The sequence below is a fragment of the Podarcis filfolensis genome, assembly GCF_964270895.1.
Source record: "Podarcis filfolensis genome assembly, chromosome: 5".
Taxonomy (NCBI): domain Eukaryota; kingdom Metazoa; phylum Chordata; class Lepidosauria; order Squamata; family Lacertidae; genus Podarcis; species Podarcis filfolensis.
The window spans coordinates 56,247,720-56,260,500 of record NC_139608.1 but is presented as its reverse complement, the minus strand read 5'-3'; the positions used below and the strand labels follow the sequence as shown (position 1 = coordinate 56,260,500).

Here is a 12,781-nt window from a genome sequence, read left to right as displayed (position 1 = left end):
GACAAGTCTTAGTGCATGTGGTGATTTAGTTGTTATGAAAACATATGGTTGCATGCATTCAGTTAGCCTTCATTATCTTTCCTAATTGGCAGGGGGATAATTGCCAACTTTTAAAATACAACATTCACCAAATAGGCATACATGTGGGATCTTAAGCAAACTAGCACAATGTCTTATGTATTAGATATCTTCCTGATTCTATTTTTAGATCATTTAATTAGAAACAGATGGTGTGCTTTTTATAATTCTTTAGAGATTTCAGATTTAGTGAGTGTAGTCTGTTGAAAGGGTTACAGCACAGGACCTTTCTGAGAACAATGATAAAGTATTTATATCATTAATTTGTTTCCCATACTGCTTCCAATTCAAGGTGAACATTAAAAAAAGATTTGTGGTTTGGTACAGAAATCCATGCGGAGCATCAGTGCCTTTCTTTCATGGGAACTGGTGGAAACTTCGCTTTTATATTAAGTTTCCACCGGCATCCATGGAAGGAAGGCACTGGTGCCCCCCACGGATTTCTGTACCAAACCACAAATCTTTTTTTAATGTTCACCTTGAATTAGAACCCATTAAATTCAGGGCCAACAATAATGGATATGAGATATGTTGACTGAGGGCCCAGGCAGCTGCTTTGAATAGAGGGAAGGTAGAGCCTTGAGAGAGAGTTTAAATTCTTTCCTCCTATGCCTTTTCCTTAACTGTAAATATATGCCCCTCTCAAAGTTGCAGTTATTTGGCAGGGTGAGGGAGGCGGGAGAAATTAGTGAAGGGTAGGATTAGAATAGTACCTGCACCAATATCCATTCTAACTTCATCTTTTTTACTTTCCAGTATTAAAGGAAATGTTTGAGGGGAAATGCTCCGTGTTTGGTCTTAGTAGAAATTATTTAAGACATTAACGTGTTTTAAATAATTGTGTAGTCCTAGTGGTGGGGAAGTTTTCCATATTTGCTGCAGGTTGTATTTCCCCCTAAAACTTCGTTTAAAGATTAACTATTAAGCCTATTTTGCTGGGAGGCATATCAGTTGCGTGTCAAACCCCCAAGCCACCCCCATGAGAATAAAGACACAAGGACCCAGAATTTTAGGTTAATGTTAATGGGCAAAATTTAGGCCACAACTTTATTGGTTACAGAATGTGAGCGGTATTGGCTTAGGCATTGGACCCGAACCGACTATATCTGACTCCTGCCCGCCTTGCAGGGAGTCTGGTAAGGGTAAATGACCAGTAGGGGGAGCCCCGCCGATGTGGATCGACTCAAGCATCCCCCAGGTTCCTGATGGGGTCGTGGCATAGCCCTAGCCCCTCCCCAGGCTTCGGACAAGATCCACACCCCCGGATTCCTTTAACGCAGGGGTAGGCAACCTAAAGCCCGGGGGCCGGATGCGGCCCAATTGCCTTCTCAATCCGGCCCACGGATGGTCCGGGAATCAGCGTGTTTTTACATGAGTAGAATGTATCCTTTTATTTAAAATGCATCTCTGGGTTATTTGTGGGCCTGCCTGGTGTTTTTACATGAGTAGAATGTGTGCTTTTATTCAAAATGCATCTCTGGGTTATTTGTGGGGCATGGGAATTCATTCATATTTTTTCCCAAAATATAGTTCGGCCCACCCAATGGTCTGAGGGGTGGTGGACCGGCCCACGACTGAAAAAGGTTGCTGTCCCCTGCTTTAACAGAATACCCTTAAGCATGGAAGGGCAGGTGATGGCCGCACCTCCCCTCCCCCACACATTGCTATTCCAATGCCTAACCGCCAAACCTTACAAAGTTGTGACAATTGCTACGAGGTAGGCGAAAACCAAGTAGCCAGTGCCAGTTTGCCAAGTGGAAAAAGTCCTACGAGGCCCCTCAACGGCGACCAACTGAAGTCCATAGCAAGGCCAATGATGCAACCTGAACCAAGGGTGGGAGGGCGGGAGATCCATGGCACGAGGCTAGAAGGGGCGATTCAGTATCACGCTGTGGTTTAAGTTGACCCTGGCCACACACCCCACTTCCCAGTATTAAAGGAAATGTTTGAGGGGAAATGCTCCATGTTTTGTCTTAGTAGAAATTATTTAAGACAATCATGTGTTTTAAATAATTGTGTGATCCTAGTGGTGGCAAAGTTTTCCTTATTTGCTGAAGGCCCCCTAAAACTTGGTTTAAAGATTAACTATTAAGCTAATATTGCTGGGAGGCATATCAGTTGTTTTAACACAGAATACTTTTCTGACATATTTTGAAGCAGTTGTGATAGCAGTTCAATTTACCTGCAGCCTGGGCCTTGTCCAAGTGCAAATGTAGTTCTGTGGGTCATACTCTTCCATTACATGCAGCTTACAAGCAAGGTAACATCGCTTCATTAAAAGATGCTAATCGCAAACAAAGTCTGTATATTTTACCCGGGAAAAGAGTTGCCAAACTGCAGGGATCTTTCAGTATAAGTAGCGGATAAAGAACTTTACACCCTGCATTGCTGAAACAAGTGGAGCCTTGTAAATCCTCAAAGCTGGCAAGATTTGGGGGAAAATGCTAGCAATACTTAATTCATGGGAATCAAAAGACTGTGAAGCAAGTGCATTATTGATTCCTATAGTTTCATAGTACAGACTTGCAACTGTCTTGTGTTTTTAGCCATGGCTACAGGGCAAGAAAAGGATAGTGTGTGGGTGTGTATCTCGAAAAAGATGTATAATATGGTCAAAATACACCACTGAATTCAGTTGTCTTCTACTATTTTCTAGGGGAATTATTTTAAAGGTTGTTTTTGGTTTGTAAGCAGCCTTTAAGGCAGTGTTTCTCAACCTTTGATAACCATAGCTGTCAACTTTCAGATTTGAAAATAAGGAATCAGCAGCCTCAAAAATAAGGGATCAGCAGCCTCACCTGTCCCGGGGACAGTCAACAGGATATCTAACAATCCGGGATAGCAGCGGGAAACAGCGCTGGAATAAGGGAATTTCCCACCAAAAAAGGGAAGGTTGACAGCTATGTTGCTAACCCGTGTACCCTTTTAGCTAATATAAACATATTATTTACCCGTCAAGCCTGGCTCCCCTAATTATTTCAATCCTTTTGAAAATTCAAATGAAATATTGTGACTTTTAATTATAGTTAATAGTTTTTGGCTTAATAAAAATGAATCTAAATGCTTACAATTCTAAAAAAATTATTCAAATTTTCAAAAAATTCATATGAAATTAAAAATTTCAACAAGTCTACTACAATTAGTATTGATGTGAACACTGATGATGTTGCATGCTAGGCTCAATGTCTTGCATTCAGGACACAGCTTAGGTCACTTTCAACATCCAGTATGTTGAGCTCCTTTGTTTTAATAATCATAAGAGCGGGGGGGGGGGAGTTTTGCAAAGGTATGTGGATGAAAATGGCACAATGATGAGCAGAGCCTGCACTCCTGTTTTGGGGTATATCAAGAGATATTTCAAGCCAAACTTTTGCAAAGTGAATGATTTGACATCATCTTTGGCTGTTGGCGCACACTTGAATTCCAAAAACTTCTCTTGGAGATGCTTTGGCAAGGACTGAACGTCAGGGATAAAAGAGCTCTTCACAGTGTGTTCTGCAGTGACAGGATGGTCTCCTCAGTTCCCTTTGCCAGAGTATTTGTATTGTCTGCAGAATCAAGTTGTTAACCCAGAGTTTCCAAACTGTGTGTCACTACATGTTAGTGTGTATGCTGCAGTGTGCTGGTGTGTTGTGCAAATGTTCCCTGTGCATAGCTGTCAACATTTTCCTTTTTTAAAAGGGAAATTCCCTTATTCCGAATAGGATTTCCCTTAAAAAAAGGGAAAAGTTGACAGCTATGTCCCCATGCTCCTCCCGGGGCTGGAAAGGGGTTAGTTTACCCTCCAGTTTGCTAGTAAAACTGAATTATTGTGTTGCAAAATGATGCATGTCTAAAAAGGGTGTCACCGACATGAAAAGTTGGGAAAGCTCTTTGTTAATCAGTGAAGTTTTTCCAGAGGTCTTCTAGGTGATCTACTTTAGATTCAGCCTGGCAAATCTGAAATGCCTGACTAGGAGACGATGGAGTTTAGTGTTTAGTGAGCAAAGCCAAATGGGATTAATAAATAAGTAGTAGTTATCTAACTGGATCGTATACGTAGCTGAAGTTCTCTCTCTGTCTCTCATGTTTCCGGGTGTGGAGAGAAAGTTCGAAGTTCTCAAAATTGATGGAAATGAACACCATAAATAAACATGTGATTGATTAACTGAGCTGTGCAGGATGAACTGTTGTGCTGGTTGTATTGTATGCTCATAATGTCACAAATATTACTTAATAAGCTGCATATACTCTTCTCACCTTCAGAACATAACACTACATAGTTTTATATTTTCATAGTGCTATCTTTTTTTACTGTACATTATAGAAAGTCGTGTGTCCCCACCACCACTGGAATCTTCATATGTCTTCATATGCCCACATGGGGGCAGCCCTCCCCCCCCCACCGGTTGAAAGACACAGCTTTAAGGAATAAAGTTGAAAGGCGGCGAAATAATTGAAATATATAGAGATAAAACATCTCATAAAGTGACCTAAAACATTCCCCTGCATAACAAAGCACAAAAAAGTTAATATCCCACATGCCAATCTGTTTAAGACCATTTTATTTATCAAATGAAAGCTTTTGTGAGCTTTTCAGAAATGGATTTGCAAAACTACAATTGTAACACAAAGGAGGCCATGCTCTGGATCCCTACCTAAGTTGGTAAACCAATGCGATGTGGAGCAAAGCCCCCTACAAATATCTTAAAGAAGGATGGAGCTGATAAACCCTGAAGATTTGGTCATGCACTTGTAGTGTTCTTTGTGAATAGTTGCGTCAATAGCTCTGCTAAGTGTGGTGTTGTTTCATTGAGCTGGCTTGAAAAAAAATGAGTGGCCAAGTTGCATGAGCCAAAAGTTCACTGATTACAGTCATAGCAACCTCTGCAATTTGGATAACACATCTTACCACTTTGGACATTGAGAACCTTTCTGCCGCTGTAATCCTGATCTCCAGTGGCTTACATGTTAATATGCTAATATAATTACAAAAAAACCAAAACGTTGTGGATTTGCTGTGATTTAGTCACTCACCGTGAAGTACTCTAGGCTGAGTAAATGTCTCACTCGCTATTTCTGTGACACACTGATAGATTTGGCTGGAAGCTTGTTCTACTTGGCCAGTGAAGCCTGTTGGTCTAGTCTTGGCCAAATTGATCTCACTACTGAAGTAATCGACCCAGCTGAGAATGCGAAAGTGTTACACTTAAGGCTGGTGTTCACTGTGTCTTTGTAATACTTCCTTCTTTTGATCTACCAGCTATAAGGTAGCATCAGAAAACTTGGCTCTTAGAATCCTGGTTGGTTCATATATAGTAGTATATAATGTGATATTCCTTTAATTCAAGCATTAAGAATTTCCATCATAAAAGAGGTTTTGATCTTACTTTGGAATACAGTGAACGGCTGGAACAAAGCATGGTCTTAACAATTTAAAAGCTACAGCTAATTTGATACAGTTATGGCATGTTACACTCTTTATAAGTACAGTGCTATATTCGTGCTGAGTTCATTTTAACTCTCTATTGGCCATTTCTTTTGTTTTGGTGATGCATAAGTGGCTGCCCTGCCTCAAACCATGGTTTCATCCAGACTTCCTTTTGTGCTGCGTTTCTAGGCACAGGCCTCTTCTTTAAAGCTCTGTGTCCAAATGCTCCTCCCTATATAATTTTTTGCCCTGGCAAAAAAAACCCCATGCTATTTACTGCTGAATCAGAACAAACAGTGATCCACAGAAAGCCCAATTTGCTGTTTGTTCTGATTTAGCATAAAGGAGCAGGTTTTCCTGAGGAAAGTGGAAGGGCAAAAAAAGAAGACCCAGAGCTTGCACCCAGAGCTTTAAAGGGTGGACCTGTGCCTAGGAATGGTGGGGGGAGTAAGTGTGGTCGAACCCTGTAAGACTGATCAGGTTCTCTGCTGCTAGGAGATGTCTTAGGATTTCAGATGGTTATTCTACAGCCACAGTTTTCCAACTTTCTACCTTCAGGGTCTTTTCACACAGACCGACTGCTGATGAAGTCTCCCATGGATGTCCTGGGTATATTTTGTTGCACGCCACTCCAGTTTCTGAACTGTGCGAGATTCCAGGGGTCCTGGGTCACTTTTAGCCCCTTGTAAGCATCTCATGGAGCAGGACTCTCACCTTGCATTCGGATCACCTTTTCCTCTCCACGGAGGCTTTTCTCACACACTGTCAGCAGCTGGTCCATTTTATCAAACTTGCTGGCTCAGCCATTGGTTCATTTGCTCTAGCTGCTCCATCTGTTGCTGGTGCTGCTACTGGGGCATCTGCTCAAATTGCTGGTTCTGTCATTGCTCCATTCCCTTAAGCTGCTCACTCTGCTGCTGGCTTTATTGCTGCTGCATCCGCTCAAGTAGCTCAAGGAGTACTGCTATTCTTCCCTGCATTTCGGCTTCAGGCCACCTTGCTCCCAGGCCTTTCCTCTAGGAAACACAAATCCCACTTCTGGCTTTTAAAAGTGCTCTCCCCTTTCAGAACAAATGGAAGTGGTGTGTTTTGATCCGCAGTATATACTACCACCTTTTCCCCTGAGCTCACATCTCAGCCATCTGCAATCCTAAAAAAACAACTGCTCTCCTTCAAACTCAGGCCTTTATCCTGCTTATTAACTCAGAGCTAGAGGAGGGGCACCTTCCAAGAGCTGTCTAGTATGGCTTTCTTAATGGCTCATCTCCTTGCATTTTTTAAGTTAACAGCTCATACTTAGTGACTATTATCAGGCGGGTTGGCTAATCTGGCAATTGAATCCCTGTTGGTTCCCGGAATTCAGAATTAAGTCAAGCCCCCTAACACCTAACAGGAATTTGGGGGAATCTGGCACCCCAAGCCCTGGAACCCACAACTTATAATAATATTAAAGTATGTGCTCTGTTCATATGGGAAGGACACTGAGCAGTACTAGAGTTGGCCTTGCTGTTGATCTATATAATCAGAGAGTATGAACTAGAACACACCCAATGTTCCCTTGGATCTGCACACTAAGTTTAATAGTTGGAGACAAGTTGCCTTTCAGAGAAGATTGCTCACTGTTAATGCGCTTCTCAATGAGAAATCTGCTGTGTGCCCTGGGCTTTTTTCCAGCAGAAACTCACCGGAACTCAGTTCCAGCACTACTCAGCTGGGCACCACTGCCATTATAAGAAAAAAAGAGAGGCATTCATATTTTTCTAGAAAAATAACATTGTGTGTGCTTTAAGTGTAAACCCAGGTCTTTCTAGAACACAGTTTAAAAGCGATTGCTCCACAGTATAATTTTCCATGTTGCATGAACTGAAAATTTGATTTTAAATATGAAGATACATACTTAAAAATTGTCTATGATCCTAGAGACTAGGGTTTTTTGGATGCAATGGCAGCTTCCATTTGAATGAGTAACAGTTTCGGGTTTGTGGAGGGTCAGGGCTGTTTGTGGGGTGGGGAATACGAGTGACCATCCTGGTCTCTGCACAGTGGGGGTCTCAAATCTGATAGTTGCTGTGCTGAAGTCGCTTGGTGGACTCTCCTTCCTTGGAGGTTTTTCAGCATAGGTTGCATGACCATCTGTCATGTATGTTTTGGTTGAGATTCCTGCATTGCAGAGGGTTGGACCAGATGACCCTCGGGGTCCCTTCCAACTCTACGATTCTATGTTTCTATGAAATAAACAATCACCAGCACTCTATGTAGTGATAATTTGTGCAATGAGGGGTTGAGGAAACACGGAATGTAAGAACACAAGAAGAACCAGCTGGATCGGGCCAATGGGTCATATAGTCCAGCATCTTCTCCTGACAGTGGCCAACCAGATGCTTATGAGAAGCCCATGAGTAGATCCTGAGTGCATCAGTGATTCCTACCAACTGGTATTAAGATGCATACTGCCTCTGACAGTGGAGGTAGCCATTGTGGCTAGTACTTATTGGTAGCCTTATTCTCCATGAATTGTCTCCATGAATTTAAAAGTGTCTAACCCACTTTTGGGACACGGGTGGGGCTGTGGGTTAAACCACTGAGCCTAGGACATGCCGATCAGAAGGTCGGCGGTTCGAATCCCCGCAATGGGGTGAGCTCCCGTTGCTCGGTCCCAGCTCCTGCCAACCTAGCAGTTCGAAAGCACCTCAAAGTGCAAGTAGGTAAATAGGTACCGCTCCGGCGGGAAGGTAAACGGCATTTCCGTGCGCTGCTCTGGTTCGCCAGAAGCGGCTTAGTCATGCTGGCCACATGACCTGGCAGCTGTACGCTGGCTCCCTCGGCCAATAAAATGAGATGAGGGCCGCAACCTCAGAGTCGGTCACGACTGGACCTAATGGTCAGAGGTCCCTTTACCTTTAACCCACTTTTATATTCACCCAAACCAATGGCCATCACTACACATCCTATGAGAATGATTTCCGTAGTTTAACTGTGCAGTGTTTGAAGAAGTACTTTCTTTTATCTGCCCTGGATCTTCCAAAATTCAGCTTTATTGGATGGTCCTGAGTTCCAGGCTACCATATGATCAGTTGCAATCATTGCATGAAAACATGGTTCTGTGAATTATAGGAATGAAATAGTGCCTGGGAAGGATCTACGGCGTGTACTATGAGATTAAGGCATGAATGCTGTAAAGATTTATTTCTCTAAACCTTTGGGAGCAGAATCTACAAAATCTTTTAAGCTATTGATATTGGGGCATGGGGGGTAGAGTGAATCCTCTGTCTACATGGCATTATTGCATGGCTTTCCCCCCTCCAGTATTCTCTTATGCTGGACCACCTATACCACTATAATGAACAAGACTTAGGTCATATTTAATCACTGGAAAGAGTTTGAAATTTGCTTTGCAAGTACATCTTGATTTACGTCTAGCACTGTAAGAGAAAAATAATTTGCATGTAACAATAAAATGCACATCCATTATTTGTATCACTTGCCTGATGGCAAAACAAATCCAAACTTCAAAAGCTCTTCGGGAGGTAAAAAGACTTGTAATATGCTGCCTCATAAATATACAAAATTCTACAATGACGATTTAACTGTTTACAATGAGCAAGAGGTAATTCAAAACACATTTTGGGACATCTGGGCTATAAAATCCTTCTGGTAGATCACACAGACTATGTTGCTTAACTGTTTTATTTTCAATTAGCAGTGAGCCGAGACATGGAGGGCTTCTTATTTGGGTTTAATTTGAAATGCTCACTTGGAGAGGTATTCTGTCCCTGAGCTTGTTTGCTGGGAAATCTGCAGCATGTTGCTGTCTGCATCTTGGTTTTGTTGGAGCTGTGGCGAACAGCAAACTTGTGTTGCCTTGAAGTAGTGGAAATAGTATGTGATAGGTAGTGAATGTTTTGGATATTTTCACTAAATGCTGTTTTGTGTCTCTGGCGTAACCTATAAAGCACAACTTCTTAGTATGAAACTGAAGGATGCCAATGTGTTTGGCCCATTTTCCCTTTTCTGCTAAATGAAGCTCATTTATAATTACATATCATCAGAAGCTACAAATACCATATGCTTCAGTTTTCCTAAAAGGCTCTAAAACTGCTTAGCAAATTTGGACATCAAAATGATAATTTTGCAAATCCTAGGTTTCTATGCAATGCTTTTATATCTTGTTTTTACTCCTAGAATTAAAATTATCTGGATTCCAAGTTTTCTTTGCCCTCAGTAACCTGCCTCAAGGCTACACAGCTTCTCCATGACACTGCAGCTAAGCCAAGGCCACTTACATGAAAATTCTTGGGGTACGCCGGTTTGCAGACACAATGTGGTGCAATCAAAAAAGTTGTTGCCTATTTCAATCCAAAAAGAAAGGTAAAGGGACCCCTGACCGTTAGGTCCAGTCCAATTTGAACCACTGACCTTCTGATCGGCAAGCCCTAGGCTCTGTGGTTTAGACCACAGCACCACCCGCGTCCAAATCCAAATACTTGAGTCTTATTGCTTCCCTGGGATTTCCCCAACTGGGCTGCACAATTCCAGTCCAAATCCAAATACTTGAGTCTTATTGCTTCCCTGGGATTTTCCCAACTGGGCTGCACAATTCCTGTGTGTGGCCACACAAATGGAAGCCAGAGAGGCTTTGACCTCACAGGCCCCTTGTGACACTGGAGCCAATCAGGTGCTGCTTCATAAGTGCCATTTAGAGATGCTACTTTTTCTGATAAGAAATAAAATGCTTAAGTCGCTGGTGTTTCTGCAGGACAGAAATCATTATTTGGTCATCCTGAATTTGCATGCTATGTACACTTACACGTGTTTTGAATGATGTGCTACCAATGAATGTCTAACAATGTCTGCTACAACTGAATGTAACAGAACCATCTAGAGTCAATACTTGGGCATTCCATAATATATTTTAAAATACCCTCCTGCTGAGGAGCAGTTGCAGTACAGATGGAGGCCATCACAAACAAACCCAATCATGCAAGAGATTTCTCAACATGAAGACATGTCAGCCTTCTTTATATGCATCCCTTCCCCTCGCTTTGTCTTTTAGGATAGCAGCAGGGAATTTCATTGTTTTGAACTGCAACGGAGCTACTATACTTGCTCAGGAAAGATAATCTTATTTTGCATTTCCTTATATTGAGGGTCTCCAACCTCCAGTAGGCACATTTGAATTTAGACAGTGTGCCATGGACACAGTCACAAAATGGCAGTCTGTGGTGTGTGTGTGTGTGTGGCAAAGCACAAAGTCAAAGCCATGTAAGAAGATCAAAAAAGAGAGATGTGACCACCACCTAATATGGGAGCCCACAACCCCACCATCAGCCGCTCTCATCGGTGGAAAAAAGCACCTACACCTTTCATCACTGCACTTGTATTCAGGAGGGAAGATATTTGCATCTGTACTCTGTTCTGAAAAGAAGAGAAGGTGCATGCTCAATCCTAGCATCCAGTGAAATGTTGGAATGCTTCAGCTGGGGTGGAGGTGTTCAGTTAAGAGAGGCCAAGCTGGTGTAAACAGGAGTTGAGCAGGAAGACCAAACGATCTCTTGTGCATTTTATAATTTTGAGGGTTACGTACTGAGACCAGTGCTTTTTTCTGGCAGTACGCGCTGGTACACATTACCGGCAACTCTGTGCACACACTCTTCCCCTAAATCGGAGCTTTGCACCACCTTCCCAAAGGCCAGGAAGCTTCTGCTCGGATTAGTGAGGGAGGTGCAATGCTCTGGCAGGATACGAGAGCCTTCCCTTGTGTGCTGAATACTGGCACCTCTTTTCTAGAAAAAAACAAAACACTGACAGAGACCATTCATTTGGACAAACAGGTGCCATCTTGGTGACCACCCCTGCCATCCTTTCGGCTCTGAAACCATATTTATTTTGTCTCTTGGAAACATTGACAGCAAACAGCTGGTATCTGTAAAGCTCTTTTTTGGCATTTTCTATTCCTTCCGATTAACCATGTGCAGGGTTGAAGTGTGACTGGAGCCATTTGAAAGTGCTGAGGATAGCTTTTGATATATCAGGAAACTGACAGCATTGAGGATCTCTCTCTCTGTGTGTGTGGGGGGGGGGGAAGGGATGGCAGCTCTCTGCATCTCCACTCCAAGGCAAACAGATTAGAGTGTGGCAAGAACAGCCAGTGGCAGTATGAAGCCCCTGTAGTTCAAGTACAACAAAATAGATGGCAGATTCTAGTTTCCATTCTCTCCCTGAACAGCTGCCTACCCTGAGAGACAAGCAGCAACTCTGCTGCCCAGGAGCTAAAGTGCATGTTGGAAACTGATATGACAACTTTAGGGACAAAGACTGAAACAATTTGTGTGCAAAGGGTTTTCCACCAGGCCTCAAGGACAACTCATTTCCATCCTCTGATTTTCTTTTTTTAAAAAGAGAACTCTATATAGTGGATTGTGTGTGTGTGTGTGTGTGTGTGTGCAAATAAGATGGGGCAGCATTTCCTCCTTCCTTGAACATTTGCTCTTCTGCTCATAATGTATTGAGAAATATAGAACAATTCAAGGAACCTAATGAATTAATTGAATTTGAGACCACAGATACGTCTTGACAAAGGAAGAAAGTTGCATTGCAAAAATTTCCAAAACAAAGTCATTTTAGAGAAGCAATTCCTATTTTTCTGTCTTCTTCTCATGTGTGTGTGTTTCTCAAATCAGTTTTCATTTATAATGTTCATCTTAATGGTTTATCAATACATTAAGGGGAGAGCTGAAACCATGAACCACTTCCCTTCTCTAAACATTATCCAACCTTCCTTAAATGTACTTTGAAACCCTTGAAGAATGATGGCTAATTGAATATCCCGCTTTAATTTTCATTTAAAATGGAAGTTCAATTGGAGGTGGATGGGAATTGGCAAATGCATTTCTTGCCTGCCTTAGAGAAACATTTGAAAAGCTGCTGTTACCGTAATGTGTGTGTGTGAAAGATGCAGAGCTATATAACAACTTGGTAGGCAAGATGTTTGTTATGTTTATACTGGGCTTCAGTGGCTATCAGCATGCATAATGCAAAAGTAAAGAAGGGGATGTGGAAATAAAAGATAAATATCTGAACATTTGAGTTTTTGTAGGCCAGCGTTTTCGCTGAAGCAAGGCTCTGAAAAAATGTGGCAATCCCCAGCTGAAATGGGATAACTGAGTGGTAAAAATAACAACTAGCAGCTAGCCTAGCCAAGTGCTTATTCAAACATGTAGCTAAATTATGCAGTATTTCATAATGCATTCAGCTGCAAGTCAAAGTATATCCAGAAAAAGGATTTGAAGGCTT

The 12,781-nt window shown here is 42.1% G+C and overlaps 1 protein-coding gene across 5 annotated transcripts in view; it reads left to right on the top strand.

Annotated features, from left to right (window-relative positions):
• Positions 1–12,781, top strand: part of ADAM12 (ADAM metallopeptidase domain 12) — a 186,625-nt gene that overhangs the window by 27,644 nt on the left and 146,200 nt on the right. Inside the window, exon 1 of one of the 5 annotated variants that reach the window (XM_083616866.1) lies at positions 1,676–1,795. The exons of the other annotated variants lie outside the window; for them this stretch is intronic. Coding sequence (XP_083472992.1) covers positions 1,751–1,795 — 45 coding nt within the window. The 5' untranslated portion in view covers positions 1,676–1,750. Of the gene's footprint in view, positions 1–1,675; positions 1,796–12,781 lie in introns of those variants that run through there. 5 annotated transcript variants of the gene reach the window in all.